Genomic DNA, 24546 nt, shown 5'->3' with positions numbered 1-24546 from the left:
GACACAAGTCCCAGGCCTTAGAACTCTTACTTCTGCCCTGGCTTCCGCACTGAGGGAGGAGGTAAGTTTGCAGTCCCGGGGAAGAAGGTGCTGGGATGGGGTTCTGCTGCCCTGGAAAGTATTTCATTCCCTTCCATTTCACTAGCTAATCGACTTTGTGCCTGTGTTACTAAGTGAGTGTTCCCTGAATGAGCACCACTTAGTGCGCATTCAGGTCTCATCTCTGATGGGTCATGGTGAGAGTTCTGGGCGGGTACAGCATCAACAGAGAAGAGAGCCGTCACCCTGAATGATGACAGAAGGGGTTTGGGGTATGGAGGTGTGTGTGTGCTCTGAGTAGTTCCCAGGCTGGGAGTCAGGGACACGATGTGGTCTTGCCAAGAGCTCACTTTCGTTGTGTAAAAGAAGACCACAGGGCCGCTTTCTCGGAGAGCAATCCCTAGAAACAGCCAGGAAGTCACTGGGATTGGCTCCCTGGGAACAGTAAACAGGGAAGAAGGCATGGGACGAAGGACGCCCAGAGAGGAGCTGAACTGAGTGCTGTCGGATTCAACTACCCTGCCCTGCGGAAGTGCCCTTAGAGATTAGGATAATTGGGTTGTAGATCCCCCTGGCGGCTGTGCTGAGCCGCCGCATCCGTTGACCTCAAACTCCTCACTAGACCCGGTCTCTCCGATCTGTCCCTCTCAGGCTTTTGAGACGTTCACCTACGCTCGCTTGCCCCGCCCTGAGCAAGATGCGACCCACGGGCCTCGAGGGTCACCGGATGCCCGGCCCAATGCTTTCAGTGTTCCTGTTGGTGCTGCTCCTGTTAGGGCCTTCACAGCCTCTAGCAGGGACCCAAACCAGATCTGGCATCTTTGGAGCACCAAGTACTCCCAGAGTCCTCACCAAGCCCGACGGCACCTCCAGCACCCCAACCAGTGCCGGCAACTCCAATTTTCCAGACCTGAGAGATCGCGCGAGAGCCCTGATGCAAGACTTCCCTCTTGTAGACGGGTAGGTAAAGGATGGCTTGGGGTGAAACCGGGCTGAGCATACTCCTGAGGGCTCTAAACCTGCCGGTCCTCTCCTACTATCCACTTCTACATGTTGTCCCCTATCAACAATGTTTGGCCTTTCTCTATTACTCCTTCTCTGGTAGCCCAGGCTTTAGGGCATCTCAGTATGGTCTGGGTAACGTGGGTTAGGAGTAGCGGAATATTTCTGCTAGACCTGGAAACCAAAGAGGTAGAGCCATGTGTTCTCTGAGCATTGTGTGTGTGTGTGTGTGTGTGTGTGTGTGTGTGTGTGTCCCTCTCTCGCGCCCAGGCTGCTCCAGAACTTACCAAGTATCCTAGAATGACCTGGAACTTTAAATGATGCTCCTGCCTTAGCCTTCTGAGTGCTGGGATTACAGGCACTCAGGATGGGTACCATCCAACCAATTCTGTTTGAGCTAAGCTCTTTCTTGACTCTCATGCAGTCACAACGACCTTCCTCTTGTCCTGAGGCAATTTTACTGGAGTGGGCTAAAGGATGCTGACGTGAGAAACTTCACCTATGGCCAGACAAGCCTGAATAGGCTGAGAAATGGCTTTGTGGGAGCCCAGGTAATACATACACACACACAAATACTAGCATGGTTGCTGGGGAAGGCTGGAGAAATTGGGACCCCAGAAATGACATTAGTCAGATGGGAAGTCTGTTACTATAGTGACTTAAAAAAACAATATGACGTTGTGGCTAGAGGGGTCAATAGCAAGCCAGCAAGTGGGTATGAAGTACCACAGAGCAAGCATCACGTTTATTATATGTGGCCTCTAGACCCACAAGTCTGTCAGCTGTAAGGGCCCAAAGTCAACCCCTGACTTTGCCTCCAGTTCTGGTCCGCTTACGTACCATGCCAGACCCAGGACAGGGATGCCTTGCGCCTCACACTGGAACAGATTGACCTCATTCACAGAATGTGCGCCTCTTATTCTGAGCTGGAGCTTGTGACCTCGGTTAAGGGTAAGTGGACTTCTTTAGGGTATTGGGGACTGGATGAAGCTACTACTCCTGGACATAATCATCTGACCCGTGCCTACAGCTCTGAACAGCACCCAGAGACTGGCCTGCCTCATTGGTGTGGAGGGCGGCCACTCATTAGATAACAGCCTCTCCGTGCTTCGAAGTTTCTACCAGCTGGGGGTGCGCTACCTGACGCTCACACACACCTGCAATACACCCTGGTGAGCACAGTGCAGATGGTGCAAGCCCGCTGAAGCAGAAAGCTGCCCTTGTGGACACAGACCAAGGTTTACCGATACCGCCTGGGACTCGCATACAGGGGCTGGTAGTTGGGGTTTATAAGGCAAGATTGGGATTCCTCCTTTTGCCAGGCAATTGGGGTTTTTTAGTTAGCTCTTTAGGGTTGCAAGAATGAAGAGTTTGGAGGGCATGGCCACCAATTAGCTTGCCTCTTGCCTTCCTGCAGGGCAGAGAGCTCATCTAAGGACGTCCACTCATTCTACAGCAGAGTCAAAGGACTGACCAGCTTTGGCGAAGTAAGGACTCTGAGTGATACTCCACGCAAATGCACATACCCCTTCCCTGGATGAGTAATGCATGCATTATGTACCCTGCACATACCCCTGGATAAGTAATGCATGCATATATGTACCCTGCATATACCCCTTTCCTGGATGAGTAATGCATGCATGTATGTACCCTGCATGTTCCCCTTTCCTGGATGAGTAATGCATGCATGTATGTACCCTGCACGTACCCCTTTCCTGGATGAGTAATACATGCATGTATGTACCCTGCATGTACCCCTTTCCTGGATGACTAATGCATGCATCTATGTGCCCTGCATGTGCCCTTTCCTGGATGACTAATGCATGTATGTATGTACCCCTGAGACTTCCTCCTAACCTGCGCTCACAGAAAGTGGTGGCAGAAATGAATCGCTTGGGTATGATGGTTGATTTGTCCCATGTCTCGGATGCTACTGCACGGCGGGCCTTGGAAGTGTCACAGGCACCTGTGATCTTCTCCCACTCGGCTGCCAGGGGTGTGTGCAGAAATGCTCGGAATCTTCCTGATGACATCCTGAGGCTTCTGGTGAGAAACTTTCTAGCCCTGGGACCTAAATCGAGAAATTCAAACCAGGAGGCTTTGAACTTGAAACTTGTCCCCTCCATTCCCTCAGCCCCCCAGACTGAGCATTCACTGCCTCACAAACCCACAGTCCATTGCGCCCAAATTCTCTGTTGTGGGGTGAGGAGGTTGTTGCAGATAATTATTCCTATACCCCTCAAGTTTAGGGCCAAGACATCACTTAAAATAGAGTTAAGTCTTGCTCATTGACACTGCCCCCCAAAGCTTTCTCACAGGGTGGAGGTAGACACATAATTATGCTGGGGCGCCAAGCTGAGTGTCCTTTTGACCATCTTTGCAGAAGAAGAACGGTGGCATCGTCATGGTGACATTCTCTGTAGGGGTGTTGCAATGCAACCCCTTAGCGAATGTGTCCACTGTGGGAGGTGAGTCTTCCAAAGCCTGCCTCTTGGTATATCTTTTTCTCTCTTCCTTTGTCTTTAAACACCAAAGACAATCTTATTGGAGTTTGAAAGGACAATAACAAGAAACAAGTTGTAAGGCTGGAGAAATGGTTCAGTGGTTAAGAGCACTGCTTGCTCTTCCAAAGGTCCTGAGTTCAATTCCCAGCAACCACATGGTGGCTCACAACCATCTGTAATGAGATCTGGTGCCCTCTTCTGGCCTGCAGGCATACATGCAGACAGAATACTGAGAATACTGTATACATAATTAATAAACAAATCTTTTTTTTTTAAAAAAAGAAAGAAGTCGTAAACATCAGCATCTTCAGTGATGAGGGAAGGCGAGAGAGAGATAGATGAGGGGAGACAGGAAGAGGGAGGAAAAGCGGCAAAGTTACTTTCTGAGGTAAATCGCAGCAAGGGAGCGTGCTTAGCAATAAAGGTTTGGAAACCGTTCCCCCCTGGGCTTTCTGAACAGTTCTGAGTTTGACCTGAAGACTTCAGGGTGTCGGCACGGCAGTCTAGACAAAAATGCTGTAGTTCCATTTGCAGAGAGCACTTGCCTCCTATGAAGGCCTGGATTGACTCCATCCCCACCAGCTGTTAATACAGAGCAAGTGCCAGGATAGCCAGGGTGATACAGAGAAACCCTGTCTCAAAAAAAAAAAAAAAGACATTTTAAGCCGGACAGTGGTAGCACACACCTTTAATCCCAGCCCTCGGGAGGCAGAGGCAGGTGGTTTTCTGTGAGTCTGAGGCCAGCCTGGTCTACAAGAGTTAATTCCAAGGCAGGCTCCAAAGCTACAGAGAAACCCTGTCTTGGAAAACAAAACCAAAAAAAGGGGGGGGGGGGTTTAAAAAATGTGCATGGTGGACAAGACGCAGAGCACTTTAGTACTACCTTGGGACCAGAGTCAAATAACCCAAACCGCTTTGTGAGGGGGGCTGGGGACCATTCTAGAGCGATGTGCCAGCTATCTGTGCTTCTGCATGGGCTACCCTACCCATCTCTGCCTTCAGTCTTGTTGAAAGGAGGCCCTGCCAGGTTTTCCAAACTGGAATCAGAGATGAATTAGGTTGACTATGAACTAAATTAGGGGCCCCTCTAAACACTTTCACTCCAACCTGAAGTCTCGTCTAGAGCAGCTTGTGTTAGTTCTGATGCCAGGACTGTGTGTGGAGTAACAGCTACAGTTATAGAAATCTGTTTGGGCCACAGATGCCATCTTCCAGTAATTCACCAAAAATGCCAAACACAAAAGGAAAGAAGAAAGCCACCCTCTGTAACTTCTTCAGGCCTTTGTTTTGATTTTATTAGTAATTTATTTTATGTGTATGGGTGTTTTGCCTGCATGTATGTCTGTGTATCCTAGACATGCCTGGTGCCTGCAGAGGATAGAAGAGGATGTCAGACCCCCCAGAACTGAAAATATAGATGACTGTGTGGATGCTGGAAATCAAACCAAGTTCAGATCCTCCAGAAGAGCAGGCACTGCTTTTAACCACTGACCCATCCATCTCTCCAGCTCTTTCTAGGCCTTTTAAGAAATATAGATTTGTTGCTTTGACCACATATATACAAATCTATGAAAAGGATAATACTGTAGACATCAAGGAGTTGGGCACTATTCAGAAAGAAAGGCCTCATAAATATTACCCTGGCAAAATTGTTTACAATATCACGCAGCACCCTGCTGGCTTTGTTGTGAATAAACAAGTCAAGGGCAAGATTCTTGCCAAGAAAATGTTCAGACTGAGCATTGTTAAGCTCTCTAAGAGCCAAGATAGCTTTCCTGAAATGGGGGGAGAACAAGAAAAACAAAAGAGAGAAAGAAAAGAAAAATGAAAGAAAAGGAAGCCGGAGAAAGGTCAACTGAAGCAAATACCAGTCTCTTCTCAGAGATGCTCACTTTGTGGGACTGACTGGGAAGGAGTCCAGGCGGCTGGAGCCTGTTCCCTGCGAAGTTATGGCTTATGAAAATCCTAGACTGAGCTGGGCAGTGGTGGTGCATGCCTTTAATCCCAGCACTCAGGAGGCAGATGTAGGCGGATCTCTGTGAGTTCGACGGCCAACCTGGTCTACAAGAGCTAGTTCCAGGACAGGAACCAAAAGCTACAGAGAAACCCTGTCTCAAAAAAAGAAAGAAGGAAAGAGAGAGAGAGAGAGAGAGAGAGAGAGAGATAAAGAGAATCCTAGACTGTAATCCAAGGAGGAATGGGATCTGCCAAACCTAATTCCAAGGCCATTCTTTCCCTGAAAGCCCCATTCTGTTGACTGTCCATTTCCCCAGATCACTTTGACCACATCAAAGCAGTGATTGGATCGGAGTTCATAGGGATTGGTGGAGATTACGATGGCGCCGCGCAGTGAGTATTTCTCCGTGGCTGATCTGAAGCTGCTCTCGCAGCATCAAGGTCCTCAAGGCCTTTAGGCTTTGCCCATTGGACATCTCTCCATCCCCAGGGCTCTTTCCTGTGCTCTCCTGTATGTCTTCAGCCCAAGGCCCCCACTAAGGTACTTTGAGAAAGCTCATTTTTCTAGCCCGTGCACCCACTGCAGACCTCTGAGCGGACTGTCTTCTCTGCCAGTTGTTATTCTCGGTACTGTTGTTAAGAAAGGGCTTCTCTGTGGAGCCCTGACTGTCCTGGAACTCACTCTGTAGACCAGGCTGGCCTTGAACTCAGAGATCTGCCTGCCTCTGCCTCCCAAGTGCTAAGATTAAAAGTGTGCCCCACCACCGCCTGGCTATTCCTTTTCTTTTTTAAAACAATATTTACCACTTGGAAAGTGGGGTGGATGTGCATGCTAGGGCACACATGGCAGGAATCACTCTTTTCTTCTCCCATGTGGATTCCAGAGACTACACTCAGGTTGTTAGGCCTTTAGTCACTGAACCTATTATTGGCCCCTGCGTTTGTTTCTTCAGTATTCTTTTTTTTCTTTTCCAGTTCTAGGAATCCACCTCAGAACCTTCCTGAAGTTAGTCAAGCCAGGGACTCTACTCCTGAGCAACAGCTTCAGATACTCCTTTTTTTTTTTAACAGAGGGGATATCTGCATTTATTAGAAAGCATAAATTTTAAAAAAAAAAAGCATAAATCTTTTCTTGTTTGTTTGAGTTTGTTTGAGAAAGAGTTTCACTATGTAGCCCTGACTGACCTCAAACTCAGAGAGATCTGAAGCCTGCCTCAGCCTTCCAAGTGCTGGAATTAAAGGCGCACACCACCATTGCCTAACTGGAAGGCATAAATCTTAAAAGACCATTTAGGAGCTTTTCAAGGAAGGGACTAGGAGTGATAGGGAACTTGCTTATCTATGAGGCCCAAGGGTTGATTTATAGCACTACATATTTTTTTTAAGAGATTTTCAGACCTCTGAAGAATTAGGACTGGAGCAAACGACTTACCCCTTCCTAGTCTCCAGCCCCACGTATGACCATTGCTGAGGGTGCAACTCAGGTAGAGCTGAGGTTTTCAGTTGGATTAGGATATTGGGTCTGAGGTTCACCTGCTGGTGACTGCACAGGTTCCCTCAGGGCCTGGAGGACGTGTCTACATACCCAGTGCTCATAGAGGAGTTGCTGAGACGGGGCTGGACTGAACAGGAGCTGCAAGGTGTCCTTCGAGGAAACCTGCTACGCGTCTTCAGAGAGGTGGAACAGGTATGGTGAGACGGCAAGAGAGCAGGGCATGAATCTGCGCAGGGGCTTCCGTAGCATTAACAGGCTACAGGAGACCCGGAAAAGCTGCTGACTGACAACTGTCACCTCCAGGTCCGGGAGCAAAGCAGATGGCAAAGTCCTCTGGAGGACATGATTCCAGAGGAGCAGCTGGACAGTGCTTGTCACTCAGTCTTGCCACGTCGACAAGAGAAACAGCAAAAGGAAAAGAACCAATCAGAGATCCCAACACATCATACACTCAAGTTATCACCCGAGGGGTTACACTCAAAATCTCCCCACATAGCCCCAATCCTCACCATTGTTACAGCCTTTCTAGGCCTCATTGTATGACTTTGTGATCCACGCAGCTCTCCCAGTTATCATTCTGTACCCTCGAACCCCCTCCACTTGTGCAGGAGCAAACATTTAATGGAAGTAAATGTGTTTAATGTAGACACAGATGTGAGCGTCCTTCTCTGTGGCAGTTCAGGGTAACACGGGCTCCCAGCGCTCGTGGTCTGTGGAACGTGGCCTTTCAGCCACCATTGGCTCAAGGAAGTTGTCAGTGATCTGCACTACCTCGGTGGCTGGGCCCAACGCCGGATGAAGCCGATGGGTTGGTTGGGTCTGGCTTCAGGGAGAGGTCTGGAATTTAGGGGTCATTCTGAGCATTTCACCTCAAAACATAAACTGAACCACTGATTCCCACCATACAATCTCTCAAGCAATTCTTTAGATTCCTAAGAAGGGAACCTGGCTGGATCATGAGTAACCTTCATTCTTCTTGGGACAAAGGCCAGAACTCCAGGACACATACTGGGTCCTGGGCCTCTGCTGGTTGGACTGGCTTTGATGTGGTGAGATTTCAGCAATCAGGAAGTTCCTCTTTACCAGGTACAAATTGTCCATGCCATCCAACGCCCAAGGGACTGACTGGGAATTAATAGCAACTGCAGTAATAATAACAGGCAATATTAAGAGCCAATACTCGGCTCTTTTGTAGCTTAGTTGGTAGAGCGCTTGCCTAGAATGCAGGAAGTCCTGGATTTGATCCGCAGCACCGCACAAAACCAGGCCTATTGCTGCACACCTGCGGCCCTAGCACTTGAGAAGTAGAGGCAGGAAGAGCAGAAATTTCAAGGTCAGGCTGAGCTGGGGAACCAGCCTAGGGTACGGGGAACGTGCCTCAAAAATAAATAAATAATAAACAAATGAAAGCTGGTGCGGTAGCTCTGTGAGCGAAGTGTTTGCCCTACAAGCAGGTGTGAGAACCGGAATTCAATCCTTCAGACTCAAACTTTAAAAAGCCCAAGAGATGGAGATGGCTCAGAGGTTAAGAGCTTGTACGTGCTCTCTGTAGAGGACATGGTAGTATCCGGGGGAAGGGGGGCTGCAGGAGGCATGGGTGCTGCAGAGAAAACCAGAACTGATCAGTCCCTTCTGCTCTGTCCTCTGTGCTGCAGAGCCCTTCCTCTCAGGCCCCTTCCTGTCTCTTGGCATCCCAGACACAGCCTTGCCTGTCACTGCCGTGGGTCGTCTTGGAGGGGGCTTCTGTAAGAGCACTTGGCTTTTGGGGAGCCAGTGGCAGCTGTGTGAGGCCTGCGTGTGTGGCCCATCTCCATAAAGAACGGTAGACCCTCGAGCTAGCTACAGCTGAGACCCCCTTAGTTTCTCCTCCCACAAATGAGAAGGATTTCTAAAAGCCTGCTGTTTCTGGGCTGTAATGAGTATGTTTGGAAAAGCGGTGTAAGATAAATTTGTTAAGAACTCCTCCCATCGTGGTTGGCTGCCCCTCTTGGGATCCGTTCATTCCAGCCACACTCAACAGTAGCCCTGTTTTAGCATACTGAAAAGTATGCTGTTTTCTTTTTTGAGACATTATCTTTGAGAGCTGTAACTGTAATTGACCTTGATATCTCTCTCTCTCTCTCTCTCTCTCTCTCTCTCTCTCTCTCTCATATTTATTTGTGTTGTGTAGTTGAGTTTGTGGGTGCATTTGCCTGGGCAGGCACAGAGGCCAATGCCAGAGGAGGGCAACCCATGTCCTACCCTATTATTTTCTACCTGTGAGGCCTGGTTTCAAATTGAACCTAGAGGTTCTTTTTAGCTAGGTTGGCAACCTCAAGGCCCCAGCAATCCTCTGTCTTCTGCCCTCACATCACTGGGCTTACAGGTAATTTGAGGCCATACCCAGTGTATTACCTGGGTCTTCTGAGCCGGGCAACAAGTTTTCTTAAGTGTGGAGCCATCTCTCTACCTCACCTCATTTTAAAATAAGATTCTTTTTTTTTTTTGCAAGACAGGGTTTCATGGTGTAACTCTGGCTCCCCTAGAACTAGCTCTGTAGACCAGGTTTGACCTCAGACTCACAGAGTTGAAGAGGACTTTTCCTTATGATTAAAGGCATGTGTCACCACACCCCAAATCAAAGATTACCTCTCACACATTGCTCCAACTTCCTGAGACACCGTTTTCCTTTTTTTTTTTTTTTAATATAGGGCTTCCTGCCTCTGCCTCCCAAGGGCTGGGATTAAAGTATGTGCTCCAGCACCAGGGAAGATACCTTCTCCTTACTCCTCCATTCCCAACATGACTTCCCCTCCACAAGTCCTACGTCCTGTGTATCCCTTTCTCTAACACTCAGCGGCTTACACTTACAGGCAGCAGAGGGTCAGCGTGTGTTTTCCGGGACAGGTCAGGAAAGTCCCTGAAGGTTTCAACAGCCTTCCCCAAGCTCTTCCATTCATCACTGGGCAATAAAGTACATTGTTTTTGTCGAGTCTCATCAAGAAAGGGTCTGGCCAGACATGGGGTTTGTGTCTCTAATCTTAGCTCTTGGGAAGGAGAGGCAGGAGGATTGCCACAGTTTGGAACCAGCCTTATCTACATGGAGATGTTGTAGGTTAGCTGGGTTACATAGGGAAATTGTCTTAAAGAATTTTTTTTTAAAAAAAGTCTGATGAGAAGACTTTATATACCAAAGAAAGGGCTAAATTAATGAAGATGAGGGCTTTCCAAATAAACACTTGCCTAGAGATGGAATGTCGTTTGCCCTCAATATTGAACAAGAATAACTGGTCCCTAAATGGGACCAGGCTGTGGCGATTTGAATAAGAATGATAGCTCTAGTCAGGTGGTGGTGGTGCACATCTTTAATCCTAATACTTGGGAGACAGAGGCTGGTGGATCTCTTGAGTTTGCCGACATCCTTGTCTACAGAGTGAGTTCCAGGAGAGCCAAGGCTACAAGAAAAACCCTCTCTGGAAGGGGGCAGGGGTGGCCCCTATAGCCTGGCAGTGGTCAAAACAAAACAACACAAAAACAACAGTGCCCCCCACAGGCTCATATATCTGAATGCTTGGTCTTCATTTAGTAGAACTGTTCCAAAAGGGTTAGAAGGTTTGGCCTTGTCAGAGGTGGTTTGTCACTGTGGGGTGAGGACTTTTTTCTATGTAGCTCTGGCTGTCCTGGAACTCGCTTTCTAGACCAGGCTGGCCTTGAACTCACAGAGATCCACCTGCTTCTGCATCCCAAGTGCTGGGTACCTTTATTTATTTGTTTGCTTGGGTATTTTTTTGTTTTTGTTTTTTGTTTGTTTGTTTTTCGAGACAGGGTTTCTCTGTAACTTTGGAACCTGTCCTGGCTCTTGTAAACCAGGTTGGCCTCGAACTCACAGAGATCCAACTGCCTCTGCCTCCCAAGTGCTGGGAATAAAGGTTTGTGCCACCACCATCCAGCCCTTGTTTGTTTATTGATTGATTGGTTGGTTGGTTGATTGATACAGACTATGTATCCCAGAAATTACTATGTACCCCAATCTGATCTCAAACTCACTACAATTCTGCCTCAGTCTCCCAAGTGCTGGGATTACAGATGTGTGTCACTATGCCAGGCTTCATAGAACATCATTATTATTCTAAACTATCAAGTTCAAATATCCATGATTGCCCAATTTTTTTTTTTTTTGGTTTTTCAAGACAGGGTTTCTCTGTGGTTTTGGTTCCTGTCCTGGAACTAGCTCTTGTAGATCAGGCTGGTCTCGAACTCACAGAGATCTGCCTGCCTCTGCCTCCCAAGTGCTGGGATTAAAGGCGTGCGCCACCACCACCAGGCAATTGCCCAATTTTTATAGTTGATTATTTGAATCTTAGTGTTCTAAAGATATTTCATATTGTATGCAGTTGTTATGACTTAATCTGTAGGTGGGTCTTCCCCCTTCAAAAAATTAGTAATTCCTTGCAATTGGCTTTGTTTTGTTTTTTGAGACAGGGTCTCACGATACAGCCCCAGCTGGCCTAGAACTCTATGTAGACCGTGCTGGCCTCTAACTCACAGAGATCCATTTGTCTCTGCCTACTCTGTGGAATGTGGGGACTAAAGGCAGGCACCACCACACCCAGGATGAAACTGACATTAAAAGAGAATACTGGTTTTGTCCTTGGTGTTTTCTGTTTTTTGTTTTGTTGTCTTTTAAATTTTTATTGGAAATATTTTTTCGTCATATATTCTATCACAGTTTCCCCTCCCTCAACTCCTCTCACCCCATTTTCCGTGTTTTTGAGTTTACTGATTGCATCCTACAGTGTGATTTAGTGTGTTCCTCTGTTCCCTATTTCCTATACACAACTAATTTGGGGAAGTTTTTATTTACCTGTTTGTTTAGAGGTGTGGAAATCCTTTATTACTTAACCTGTCCTTCAGGTTGTGGCGTGAGGAATCCTCCTGCCTCAGCCTCCTAAGTGGCGACTACAGACATGCACCAATGGAGCCAGCTACTAGAAGCTTTTAACTGTGTATTTCCGGGCCTTCAGGTTCAAAACCGGCATGAGTGCTAGGATCTAGCATTCATTTTAAAATTATTTATTGTCAGCTGCCATGTGGGTTCTGGGAATTGAACCTAGTTCCTCTGGAAGAGCGGCCAGTTCTCTCTCCAGCACCTACTTATTTTATGTGTAAGAGTTTTGCCTTTGTGTATGTATGTGCACCATGCATATGTCAGCTATCCTCATCAGATCCCTGGAACTGGAATGATGATGGTTGTGAGCCACTGTATGGGTGCTGGGAACTAAACCCAGACCTGCTGCAAGAACAAGTCATCTCCCTAGTTCCTCTCAAGAGTCCTAAGTGAGTTTGTTTTGTTTTTGTCTCTTGTCTCAGAACTGTCAAACTGTTGGGTCTCTCCAGTGACCCCACATTGGTCTTCACACAGATTATCAGAAGCCCTGTGTTGGGCTAACAGAGACTTCCATTGAGAAGACTCTAGGAGCCCAGGCCTGTATCTCCATCCCCTAGCTTTGTTGGAGGAACTTGGTGGTATTGCCTGAGGAAGAAGCATCCGTCTTGCTGCTCCTAAAGCCGGGTGTGCTGTCTCCAGGACAGGCTGACTAGTACTAAAGATGGTGAGTTGCTTATAGTAGCTGCTTCCTGTTCCAGGTGGCTGATGTGGGTATTTCCTGAAATACAACCCACCTCTATGCTGTTCCTTCTCTGCTGATAGCCCTCCCTCCCCTTCCTTAGGATCAGCTGTCCACTTCACCTCTGGGAGACATTTCTCTGTTCGCACTCATTGCTTTACCTAGCTTGCGGCAGCCAGAGTACCCTTTTCAGCTTCTATATCAGATGTCCTAACTGTCTTGTTCAGGTTCCTCCTATAAGTCCCCTTCAGACCGAAGCCAAAAGCAGCTCTCCTCACCACAGCTGCCAAAGCCTGTAGCCTGCCCGTGAACACCTACTCCAGTCACAGCATTTGCTCCCCTGTATCTTTCCTCACTGCTGCTGGAACAGGTTGGCCTCATGTCTGTCTCACAATATTTACACATGCTGTCTCCTCCAGGAAAGTTTTCACTCCAGCTCCCAAGACTCCCTCGCTACCTTCTCCACTGAAGCCTTCCCTTAGTACTTTGTCAACAGAACATCACTTATTTCTCTTTCTTCCAGGCAGGGCGACATGGCTCCGGTTTGCACACAGTTCACTATGGAGTCCAGTCTGGCCTTGAGCTCTCAGTGCTCCTTTCATCATCTAAGCAAGTGCTGGGAATATAGGCATGGCCCCCACACAGAGCTTTGTTCTAGCAATTATCGGAAGTTGTAGTGTGTGGGAGGCCTTGCTGTTGAAGGTCACGCTCAGAGTCTTGCACATGCCCGTCAAGTACTCTGTTACTAAGCTACAATTCCCATCACAGATACCTGCATATTCTATTACTTATTTTGATCAGTCTATTTTTTTTCGAGACAGGGTTTCTCTACGTAATACCCCTGACTGTCCTGGAACTCACTCTGTAGACCAGGCTGACCCCAAACTCACAGAGATCTGCCTGCCTCTGCCTCATGAGTGCTGGGAGTAAAGGCATGTGCCACCACCGCCCGGCTCCTAATTTTTTTTTTTAAAGACAAAGTCTTGATATGTATCCCTGGATAGCTTGGGATATCCAGTATATAGACTAGGCTAGCCTCAAATGTGCTAGGATCATCTTGCTTCTGCCTCTGGAGTTCTGACATTGCAGGTGTACTCCATCAAGTCCAGTCTGTCTCATCTTTTAGTTTCTGAGTGACTTGAGGCGCACTAGATGGCATAATAAACCCTTGTTCAATAAACAGATAGATGGATGGGGTTGGCTAATGGGCTAGCGTCAGTCCTGCCTCTCCTACACTCGCGTAACAGCCTGTGCAGCCTGTTAGGATGAAGTTCTTTTTTCCTTAGGCTCCATTTTTTTTTTACTTTATTCTGAGTTGTCATTGAGTAAGTTCTAATAGTGTTGCTTTTATTTTTAATTATTTATTTATTTATTGCTTAGGCTTTGTTTACTTTGAGGCAAGGACTATAGCCTAGGTTGGACTAGGGTCATTGTGTAGTACAGAACGCCCTCTAATTCAAGACACTTTTCCCACCCCAGGCTTTCAATAGTCGGGATTATCGGCATGAACTACTGTTGCCCAGCTGCTCTTGGCAGTTAAAGTGGAGGGAACAAATCACAGAGTTGCTGCAAAGGCACCAAGGTGACACTGAGATGAGCTCCAAGGTGAATTTTGAAAGCTGTATTCACCTTTCTAGATTGTAGACAAAAAGGAAAAGGCGGGGTGCTGGTGGGAACTAGACACTTACGGGGCCGTATGGTGCTGGGGACATAATTTTTTTCTTTTTTCTTTTCTTTTTCTTTCTTTTTTTTTTTTTTTTTTTTTTTTTTGATTTTCGAGACAGGGTTTCTCTGTAGCTTTTTTGATTCCTGTCCTGGAACTAGCTCTTCTAGACCAGGCTGGCCTCGAACTCCCAGAGATCCACCTGCCTCTGCCTCCCGAGTGCTGGGATTAAAGGCGTGCGCCACCACCACCCGGCCATAATTTTTTTAATTGTTATTTTGGTTGTTTTTTTTTTTCTGAGATAATGTTGCTATGTAACCTAGGCTATCCTCAGACTTGTGACAATCCTCCTGCCTCAGCCTCCTGAGTATTGGGATTACAGGCATGTACCAGCATATCCTTGTTATGAGGCTCTAAGTCTGCCCTGCAGGTGGAGATGCTCTAATGACAAGGCGGGTCTGTGACAGTCAAAAGAAACTGGCAAGTAGAGCCACCTGCTGCTCTTGAGGGTAGGAGAGGAACAGGAACGACAGGAAAGACACCCCACTTTCCTCCTCCTCTCGGTGTCTGCTGAGTGGCCCCATGGCGAGGACTCTTAGTAATGTGATTCCAGCATTGATTGCTTCCGGTTCAAGCCCTAGCATCACGATTTGTGTCCTTCAGCAGAGATAAGGCAAGTTAAGAAGCCGTTACTTAGCAGATGCAGAAACCCACAGCCAGACTTCAGGAGGAGTTCAGGGGGTGGTCGTGGTGAAGGACTGTAGAAACCAGAGGGGCTGAGGACACCATGAGAACACGACACACAGAATCAACTAAGCGGGGCTCATAGGAGCTCATGGAGACTGAACCGGCAATCATGGAGCTTGTATGGGTCTGAGATAGCTCCTCCGTACATATGTTATTCTTGTGGGACTCCCACAGTGGGAGTAGAGTGTCTCTGACTCTTTTACCTTTTCCTCCTACTGGATTGCCTGGTCCAGCCTTGATATGAGGGTTTGTGCCTGTTCTTATTGTAAATTGTTATGCCATGTTCACTTGATATCCCTGAAAGGTCTGCTCTTCTCTGAAAGGAAACAGAGGAGTGGATCTGGGGGAGAGGGAGGGTGGGGGATAGGGAGACTGGGAAGAGTGGAGGGAGAGGAAATTGCAGTCGGCATGTAATGTATGAGAGAAGAATAGAAAAAGGAATTGCTTAATAAACATGATTGCAGCATGCCTAGGGACACTAATTCTGAATCATCCAGCCTCCGAGGATGCGTTCGTCATCTTCCAGCTCAAAACAGAGAACATGTTTATCAGGGTTCCCATAGTGTTGAATGTGCGTCTTTGTCTCCACAACGTCCGTAGAGAGAGAGAAGATTTTTTTTAAGATAGGTTCTCCCTCTGCATCCCTGGCTAGCCTGGAACTCACTGTGTAGACTCAGGCTAGCCTGTCTCAGAGATCTGCTCACCTCTGCTTCATTGGTGCTGGGATTAAAGACATGTGCCACTATACCTGGCTAAGAAGATAGGTTTTTATTTTGTTTTGTTTTTAATTTATTTTAAATTAATTTAATTAATTTCATTTTAATTTGTTTTTAATTTAATTTGTTTCATTTTGGTTTTTTTCTTTTTGAGACAGGGTTTCTCTGTGTAGGCCTGATGTCCTGGAACTCTCTTTGTAGACCAGGCTAACCCTGAACTCACAGAGATCTGCCTGCCTCTGCCTCCCTTCTGTGTGCCACCACTGCCCACAGAAAGTGTTTGTTTTTTTTTTTATGTCCATATCTACTTAAATATGGTAGTGGGGTTAAGCCTAGGCCATCATACTTGTTAGGCACTCGCTCTACCTCTGAACTGCCATCTTTGTTTTACTCAGCTTTTTCATCTCCGTTTGTAAAAATTATTTTATTATTAGTATGTGTGTGAAAGAAAGGCAGCAGTGACTACCTACCATGACATTCCTATTGAGATCAGAGGACAACTTCCTCCTTACTGAGGCAGGGTCTTTCTTCCCTGCAGGGGTGCTGGGGTTACAGACACATGCCACTGCATCTAACTCTTTATTTTTTAAAAATGAGATATGCGCATAGAACTCAGGTAGTCTGGCTGGCATAGCAAGTGCTTGTACTCAGAGCCATCTCGATGTCCTTCGTCTTCTTTATGAGAACAGCAGAAATTTATTATTATTATTTTGTTTATGGACTTTATGAATGATTTGTTTGAATGTAAGTCTGCTCACCAGAAGAGGGCATCCGATCCATTATTGATGGTTGTGAGCTGCCATATGGCTGCTGAGAATTGAACTCAGGACCTCTAGAAGAGAAGACGGTGCTCTTAACCACTGAGCCACCTCTCGAACCCTAGAAATTTAGTAAGAAACCATTTTAGTGTATCTTGGAAGAGGTGTTTCAGGAGGGAGAGAGATGTTTAGGAAAAGCTAACTACACTCAAATGCGGGCGCAGGTTTCTCAACGGAGAATCATACTTTAGTTTGTTGGTTGCCTGGTTTGAGACAAGGTCTTACTCTTTAGTTCAGGCTGGCCTAGGATGCTGTGTAGCCCAGGTTGGCCTTGAGTGTTCTGAAACCCTCATGCCTCAGTCTTCCAAATGCTGGGATTATGTGCGTGAGCTACTATGCATGATTTTTTTTTCTGATGCAGGATATTGCTATATCGCCCAAATTGGCTTCAAACTCACAGCCCTGCCTTTACCTTCTGATCGCCGGGATTTTACACTTGGCTAGACAATACTTTTTTCTGTTAGTGGCGATGTACTCCCTAGATGACAGTACTCATACTGTCGACAGCTTGAGCTCAGGAGCTCCAGGCTAGTCCCAGCAACACAGCGAGACCCCGCCACAAAAACAAGACTAAAACCTAACAAAACCCACACAGATCTAATTAACTACTCTAAGCGAACTTGGCAAGATATTTGACCCCATTGAGGATAAGGCACATTTGGGCGCTAACACATTTACGTAACGGCTATAGGGTGAGATTAGTTAGATTTCTCGTGTGTCCTCCCCCCCCCCCTTGCTCCCCACTAGTCTCCCTCCTCCTTCAGCTCAGCCAGAAACCAGAAGCAGTGAGCGAGTAGATGGATGCTGCGAGCAGAGACCCGCCAGGCCCAAGGGGGCGCCCTTCTACTTGGGGGAGCGGAAGGGCGGTGGTGCCCTCTAGCGGCTGCACTGCGCTTCTAGGGGTGGAAAGTTCCAGAGCGTCCGTTGCACAGCCATGCAACTGCAAGCTTTTCCAAGCGAGGCCGCGTCCTAGGTACCCTGAATCGAAGGTCAGAACCCCATTGACACCCTCTGCCCTATCCCAGCCCTTCTCAGGCTTTTGTGACCAAGTCTGAGCAACATGCAGCCCTCGGGTCTTGAGGGTTCCCGCGCGCTCGGCCTGCGGCCTCTGGGGCCCTGGCTGTTCCTGCTGGAGGTGCTACTTGTAGTTCCGCCTCTCTGGGTAACCTGCATCCCGACCACTCAGAGCATCTCCAGCTTTTCGACCACACTGGCGACCTCCAGTGCCAATGCCACTCCGGACACTTTCAATGCCTCCGCCACACCTGGCGTGACCAGTGACCCTCGTCTTCGAGAGCTAGCGCTGGCCCTGATGAGAGACTTCCCGCTTGTGGACGGGTGCGTATGTGCGGGGGTGGGACCGAAGAGGGCTAAGCTTGCTGGGAGGTGGTGGCGCACGCTTTTAATCCCAGCACTCGGGAGGCAGAGGCAGGCGGATCTCTGTGAGTTTTAGGCCAGCCTAGTTACAGAGCGAGTTGCAGGACAGCCAGGACTGTTTCACACAGAAACCCTGTCTCAAAAAACCAAAAGAGAGGTCTAAGCTTACCCCTGGACTATTGATGAGGCCCCCTAGCACCTTAGCTGGATATCCTTTCCCTTCTGTCGTTCATGGGTGCCCCTTCTCCCTTTGGCGCCCTTGCCGGTGGAAAAGCTTTCCAGCTCGGCGTGCAGGGGGTGGGGCCCGGTGAGGGACGGGGAGAAACAAGACCCGGGCTGAAGCTTCTGACCTGGAGACCGTGTTCTCACACTGACCGCATCTCCAGCCATAACGACCTGCCTCTGCGCCTGAGAGAACTCTTCCAGAATAAGCTGCAGGATGTGAATCTACGCAATTTCACCTACAGCCAGACCAGCCTGGATAGGCTTAGAGAAGGCCTTGTGGGCGCCCAGGTAACCGTGCCAGAAGAATGGGGGCGTTGGGGACACAGAAACCTGAGTAGGCCAGGCCGTAGACGGCTAGGTATTTGGGGCATACAGTACACCGTCATGCAAATACAAGAATGTATGAGGCCGTGGAGGACCAACACAGATGAGCCGCACAGATGCTCAGGTTCAGGGGAATACATAGAAAAGAACCAGAAAATCCCTGGAGAGTGTGGAGGTTGAGGTTGCTAGAACCACAAAAGATAGGGTAGCCTTGCCTGGGACATTCACACGGGGTCATGGACAGACAACAGCTATGTCATTAGTCCACAGCTTGTTTGCTGGCTGCCAAGCTCAGTCGTCCTGAGTCCTGACACTATGGGGAACCGTTGACTTACATGGGTGCTATGGGGGCTGAGGCAGAAATGGGGGGCCTAAGAGATCATATTGGCTTGATCGTGGACCTCTGGACCTCCCTCTAGTTCTGGTCAGCCTACATCCCATGCGAAACCCAGGACCGGGATGCCGTGCGCCTTGCCCTGGAACAGATAGACCTCATTCGCCGAATGTGCGCTGCTTACCCCGAGCTGGAGCTTGTGACCTCAGCTGAAGGTGAACTGGGGCACAGCCTGGGACCGACGCCACTGGCTCTTTTCTTGGGATGTGGTTGTTTGACTCGTCACCGTCTTCTAGGTCTGAATAACACTCAGAAGCTGGCCTGCCTCATCGGCGTCGAGGGCGGTCACTCACTGGACAGCAGCCTCTCTGTGTTGCGCAGTTTCTACGAGCTAGGAGTGCGTTACCTGACACTTACCTTCACCTGCAGCACACCCTGGTGAGCATGGTGCCTGGCCCTGTGGCATGGCAGACAGTGTGGTGAGGAAACTTCTCTCCGTGGCATGGACCTGGCAAAAGAAATGACTATAAAGTGGTCCGGGAGGGGAGGGGAGGTGGAGGGGTGAGGGAGAGGCAGGTCTCCCAGCAGGTCCCTCACACTTCCACCAGTTAGCCAGCCCTGGTCCTCATCTGTTCTACATGTAGGATGGATAAGCAGAGCCCCCGCCCCCAGTCACTGATAGCCAAGCTATAGCCAGCAAGAATTGCTTTCTCTTGTCTGTCTTGCAGGGCAGAGAGCGCCACGAAATTCAGACACCACTTCTATACCAACATCAGTGGATTGACCAGCTTTGGTGAGGTGAGGATTCTTGTACCATACCCTACCCTGTGTGTTTCCTGCAGATCCTTGTACACACCTTTGCTCCCTGACACCCTCTGTTCCCTCCCAAATCCAATTGTCCCTGCAGAAAGTAGTAGAAGAAATGAACCGCCTGGGCATGATGATTGACTTGTCCCACGGCTCAGACACCTTAGTGATGCGGACCCTGGAGGTGTCTCGGGCTCCTGTGATCTTCTCCCACTCAGCGGCTAGAGCTGTTTGCGACAATTTGCTGAATGTTCCTGATGACATCCTGTATCTTCTGGTGAGTAGCCAACTGGGCCCTCAAACCCAGGACTAAGTACACTTCATCTGAGAAACTCACCCTGTAGACCAAGATGGCTTTAGCTGCCTAGAACTCGCTCTGTAGGACAGACTGGCCTCGAACTCACAGAGATTCACCTGCCTCTGCCTACTAATGCTGGGATTAAAAGGCGTACATCGCCACTGCCTGACTTTTTCCATTTTTTGAGACAGGGTCTTATTATTTGACTCTGGAACTCGATATGTAAACCAGGATAGCCTTGAACTTGCAGAGATCTGCCTGCCTCTGCCTCCCAGGTGCTAGGATTAAAAGTGTGTGCCAATACATTTGACTCATTTTGAGGGTCTTAAAGCCAAACATAATAACACATGCCTACAACCTCAGCACTTGAGAGGTTGAGGTAGGAGGACCATGAGTTGAGGCCAGCCTAGGCTACACAGCAAAATCCTATCTCAAAAATCCAAAAAGGAAGGAAAGAACGGGGACAAAAAAGGGTCTTGTTTGTTTGTGGTAGGGTCTCTTACATAAATAGTCCTGTCCTGTCCTGTCCTACCTGAACCTTATACTACCTCTGCCTTGGCCTTACATGTGCCATCATGTCTGACTGCGAGGAGAGTTGTGACCCTGAGTAAAGAAAGCTATTGGTTGACTAACCTTTCTCCATCTTTGAAACCAGGTCCAAATCAGTTTTACCCAGGGAGCCCCAAACCCAGGAGAAAACATTCTTCCAGCCCCTGCTAGATTGCTGCCCTGCAAGCGTCCCCCATTAAGGGAAGCACAGTGGGGCTGGCCTGATTGCCCCTTTGTCTATCCCTTTAGAAAAAGAACGGTGGCATTGTGATGGTGACACTGTCTATGGGGGTGCTACAGTGCAATCTGCTTGCTAATGTGTCCACTGTGGCAGGTGAGTCCCACCTCAACTCTTAATTTTAAAACAATGTTCCTGGGTATTTTCCCTGCCTGTATGTCTGTGTACCATGTGTCTCCCTGGTGCCCCATGGAGAAATGGAGGCTAGAGGGGATGCCAGGTCCCCTGGAACTGGAGTTACAGGTAGTTGTGAGCCACTGTGTGGGTGCTGGGCATTGAACCTGGGACCCACCGAGCCATCTCTCTGCCCCGCCCCCACACATACCTCAGCCCTGTGCAGTTCTGACCTGAACTCCAGCACATGCTGGGTAGTGGCCGACCTTCAAGGGACTGGCAGCTCAGCTTGTCACTGTCACCCAGATGTGAACTGGATAACTGGCCAGGACCCAACTTCCCACTTAGAAATGCTCCCAACTCTTCTACCCACCTCTGCTTTCTAGATCATTTTGACCACATCAGGACAGTCATTGGATCTGAATTCATTGGGATTGGTGGAGACTATGATGGATCTGGAAGGTGAATGTTATCCCTGGACTCCTGGAGGCAACAACAGAGGTTTCAAGCCTTAGGTCCCCATTCAAAAGTCGGCTCATCCTTCAAATCTCAACTACAAGCTCTGGTCTTCCAGTCCCCATCTCCTCTCCCACTCCTAGGCTAAAAGAATCTTGTTAAAGGACCGCTGCCCAGCCCAGCTCTGTTGTGGGCTGGGTGTGGTCACAAGAACTCAATCTTTAAAGAACTTCTAAAGTCGCATTCACTAATCTAAAGAACTTGGCCCTTAATTTTGGTCTTATGTGCCTGGGGCTGGTGGGATAGCAGGCGCTAGACCAGGATTAGGGGCAAGGTCTCACGGTGGATATCTGCACAGGTTCCCTCAGGGCCTGGAGGACGTGTCTACATACCCAGTGCTCATAGAGGAGTTGCTGAGACGGGGCTGGGGTGAACAGGAGCTGAAAGGTGTCCTTCGAGAAAACCTGCTGCGCGTCTTCAGAGAGGTGGAACAGGTACATGGGTTAAAAGCAAAGGATGGTGTATTAGTCACGCCTCTCTAAGGAACAGAACTGGTAGAGCATACACACACATACATACACACGTACATACATACATATGTGGGGTGGGGACATTTGTGCATGGTTTACAGGCTGTGGTCCAGGTAGTCCAACAATGGCTGTCTCCTGTTGGAAAGGCCAAGAGTGGAGTAGTTGTTTAGTACATAAGACTTGATTGTCTCAGAAGTCTCAGTATAGTGCTGAAGTCCCAGAGGATTCCTGGAGAGCTGCTGATCTTCAATATATACGAGAATCCCAAAGAAGTAGTCTCTAATCCTAGGGAAAGAATACCTCAGCAACAGGGTAGATGAGTCCTCCAGCTAGTGAGGGCAAGCAGACAAAAAGCAAAAACTCCTCCTTCCATATTCTTTTATTCGGGCAGTCACCAGGTATTGGCCAGGATTTAGGGGGTGGTTCTTCCTACCTAAGATTATCCAATCAAAAAAAAAAAAATCTCTGGTGCCGGGCAGTAGTGACACACAGCTTTAATCCCAGCACTTTAATCCCAGGCAGAGGCAGGTGGATCTCTGTGTTCAAAGTCATCCTAGTCCATAGAGTGAGTTCCAGGATAGCCAGGGCTACAGAGAGAAACCCTGTCTCAAAAAAACTAAAAGACAAAGAAACAAACAAACAAAAACCCAAAACTTAAAAAAAAAAAAGACTGAAAAAGAAAAGAAAATCTCTGAAGGTGATAGAGGTGGCTCAGCAGTTAAGAGCACTGGCTGCTCTTCCAGAGGACACAGGTTCAGTTCCCAGCAGCCACATGGCAGCTCACAGCTGTCTGTAACTCCAATTCCAAAGGATTGCACAGATTCCTCACACAGACATACATTCAAGCAAAACACCAGTGCACATAAAATAAAAATAACTAAGTCATTAAAAATGTGAAGAAAGAAAGAAGAAATCTCTCACAGGATTGCCCAGTTGTTTGGGTTTTACTTGATTACAGCTATAGTCAAGTTAACAATCAGGATTGGCCATCACTAGTTGGTGGTGGTGGCACACGCCTTTAACCCTAGCATTTGGAGGCAGAGGCAGGCAGGTCTCTTGAGTTCAAAGTCAGCCTGGTCTATAGAGTGAGTTCCAAGATAGCCAGGACTACACAGAAACCTTGTCTCAAAAAATAAAAAAAAAGGGGGGGGGGGGAGAAAGACTGGCCATCACAGATAGGTGGTTCACTAGTGGAGCATGGGAGGGGTGGGAGTGTCTGTTTTACTGTGACTCCTTCCCTCAGGTGAGAGAGAGAAGCCTGGGACAGAGCCCTGTGGAGGTCAAGTTTCCAGACAGGCAGCTAAGCAGCACCTGCCACTCGCACATCCTGTCTCAGCCCCAGGAGAAGCATCAGGACTCACACTTCAAGGTGACCAAGTGGCCAACTAATCAGGTCCTCCGGAGGGCCTCAGGAGCTCCCCCATGCCGCGTTTCAGGCCTCATGGCTACTGTCACCTCCCTAGCCCTCGTCCTTTGGCTTTGGTGATCTGGCCACAGGTCAATGTGGCAAAATCCACAAAGTTCCCCTCCTCACTGCCCAGGCCCCAGTTTATTTTGAGAATAAATATTTAAAACATTGAGCCAAGTGTTCAGTGCCTTTCTTTATTGTTGGGATTAGGGTCAGAGAACCCTTGGTGAAGCCGGGTGATGGTGGCGCACGCCTTTAATCCCAGCACTCGGGAGGCAGAGGCAGGCAGATCTCTGTGAGTTCGAGACGAGCCTGGTCTACAAGAGCTAGTTCCAGGACAGGCTCCAAAAACCCTGTCTCGAAAAAAAAAAAAAAAAGCCGGGCGGTGGTGGCGCACGCCTTTAATCCCAGCACTCGGGAGGCAGAGGCAGGCGGATCTCTGTGAGTTCGAGACCAGCCTGGTCTACAAGAGCTAGTTCCGGGACAGGCACCAAAGCTACAGAGAAACTCTGTCTTGAAAAACCAAAAAAAAAAAAAAGAACCCTTGGTGAGGGAACCTGCAGCCGTGGTCCTCTAGACAGGCAGAGACAATTCACCAAATCCTGAAAGCTGGAGCCCACACAACAGTGTAACCAAGAATCACGGGGATGGTAAATTAGGGTCCCTCTGAAAGGTTATATTTTTGTTTGTTTTAGGGGTTTATTTGTTTTGTTTTGGAGACCAGTGTAGCACAAATTCTAATTGGTCTTAATAATAAAAACCTGGAGTCAGCTAAGGGGACAGAGGGGCAGGGGGAGAGGCAGGGGTGAAAGCTAAAAGATCAGAGAAGAGCGGCCAGCCACTAGAGTTCTTACCTCTACCAATGCTCAGACCAAAGGGGCAATCCTGTCCCTATGAATCCTCAGACTTCTGTGTGTGCATTTGTGTGTGTGTGTGTGTGTGTGTGTGTGTGTGCGTGCGCGCGCGCCCCATCTCCTAACTCCCCATCCCATCCCCCCGCTTTATATTCCTCTCTCAGCCCAGCCAAATCACTACTGTCTCCACCTCCCTAGTGCTGGGTTTAAAGGTGTGAGTCAATACATCCTGTCTCTTTCTCTCTTAGACTGGATCAATCTAGTGTGACTCAGCATGGCCTTGAATTCAGAGAGCTCCATCAGTCTCCTGAGTGCTGGGACTAGAGGTGTGAGCCACCACTGCCTGATCTCTATGGCTAACTTGTGGGTTAGTGCTTCACTCTGATCTTCAGGCAAGCTTTATTTGTTAGATCACAAACAAATACCACCACAGACCAAGTCTGTGTTGCCTAAGCTGGCCTGGAACTCCTGGGCTCAAGTGATTCT

At 48.3% G+C, this 24546-nt stretch overlaps 2 protein-coding genes across 2 annotated transcripts; both read left to right on the top strand.

The window, feature by feature from the left end:
* Window positions 1–9: 9 nt before the first annotated feature.
* On the top strand, window positions 10–7609 carry LOC121447316 (dipeptidase 2-like). Its single transcript, XM_041650520.1, has 11 exons — window positions 10–61; window positions 691–999; window positions 1466–1592; window positions 1863–1992; window positions 2072–2213; window positions 2459–2528; window positions 2911–3087; window positions 3425–3509; window positions 5819–5894; window positions 7053–7188; window positions 7300–7609. Exons 2-11 carry the CDS (start codon window positions 737–739, stop codon window positions 7537–7539), a joined length of 1446 nt encoding a protein of 481 aa, XP_041506454.1. The 5' UTR covers window positions 10–61; window positions 691–736; the 3' UTR covers window positions 7540–7609.
* Window positions 7610–17606: 9997 nt separating this feature from the next.
* Window positions 17607–23284, top strand: Dpep3 (dipeptidase 3). The gene is made up of 10 exons (XM_041650742.1): window positions 17607–17884; window positions 18310–18436; window positions 18892–19021; window positions 19103–19244; window positions 19535–19604; window positions 19714–19890; window positions 20710–20794; window positions 21199–21274; window positions 21627–21762; window positions 23042–23284. Exons 1-10 carry the CDS (start codon window positions 17607–17609, stop codon window positions 23282–23284), a joined length of 1464 nt encoding a protein of 487 aa, XP_041506676.1.
* The last annotated feature ends 1262 nt before the right edge of the window (window positions 23285–24546 follow it).

This window comes from Microtus oregoni, unplaced genomic scaffold, assembly GCF_018167655.1.
Source record: "Microtus oregoni isolate MIOR12 unplaced genomic scaffold, Mior012 000004F_ref0000308, whole genome shotgun sequence".
Taxonomy (NCBI): Eukaryota; Metazoa; Chordata; class Mammalia; order Rodentia; family Cricetidae; genus Microtus; species Microtus oregoni.
The sequence above is the reverse complement of the archived record's forward strand: the minus strand, read 5'-3'. Positions and strand labels throughout refer to the sequence as shown.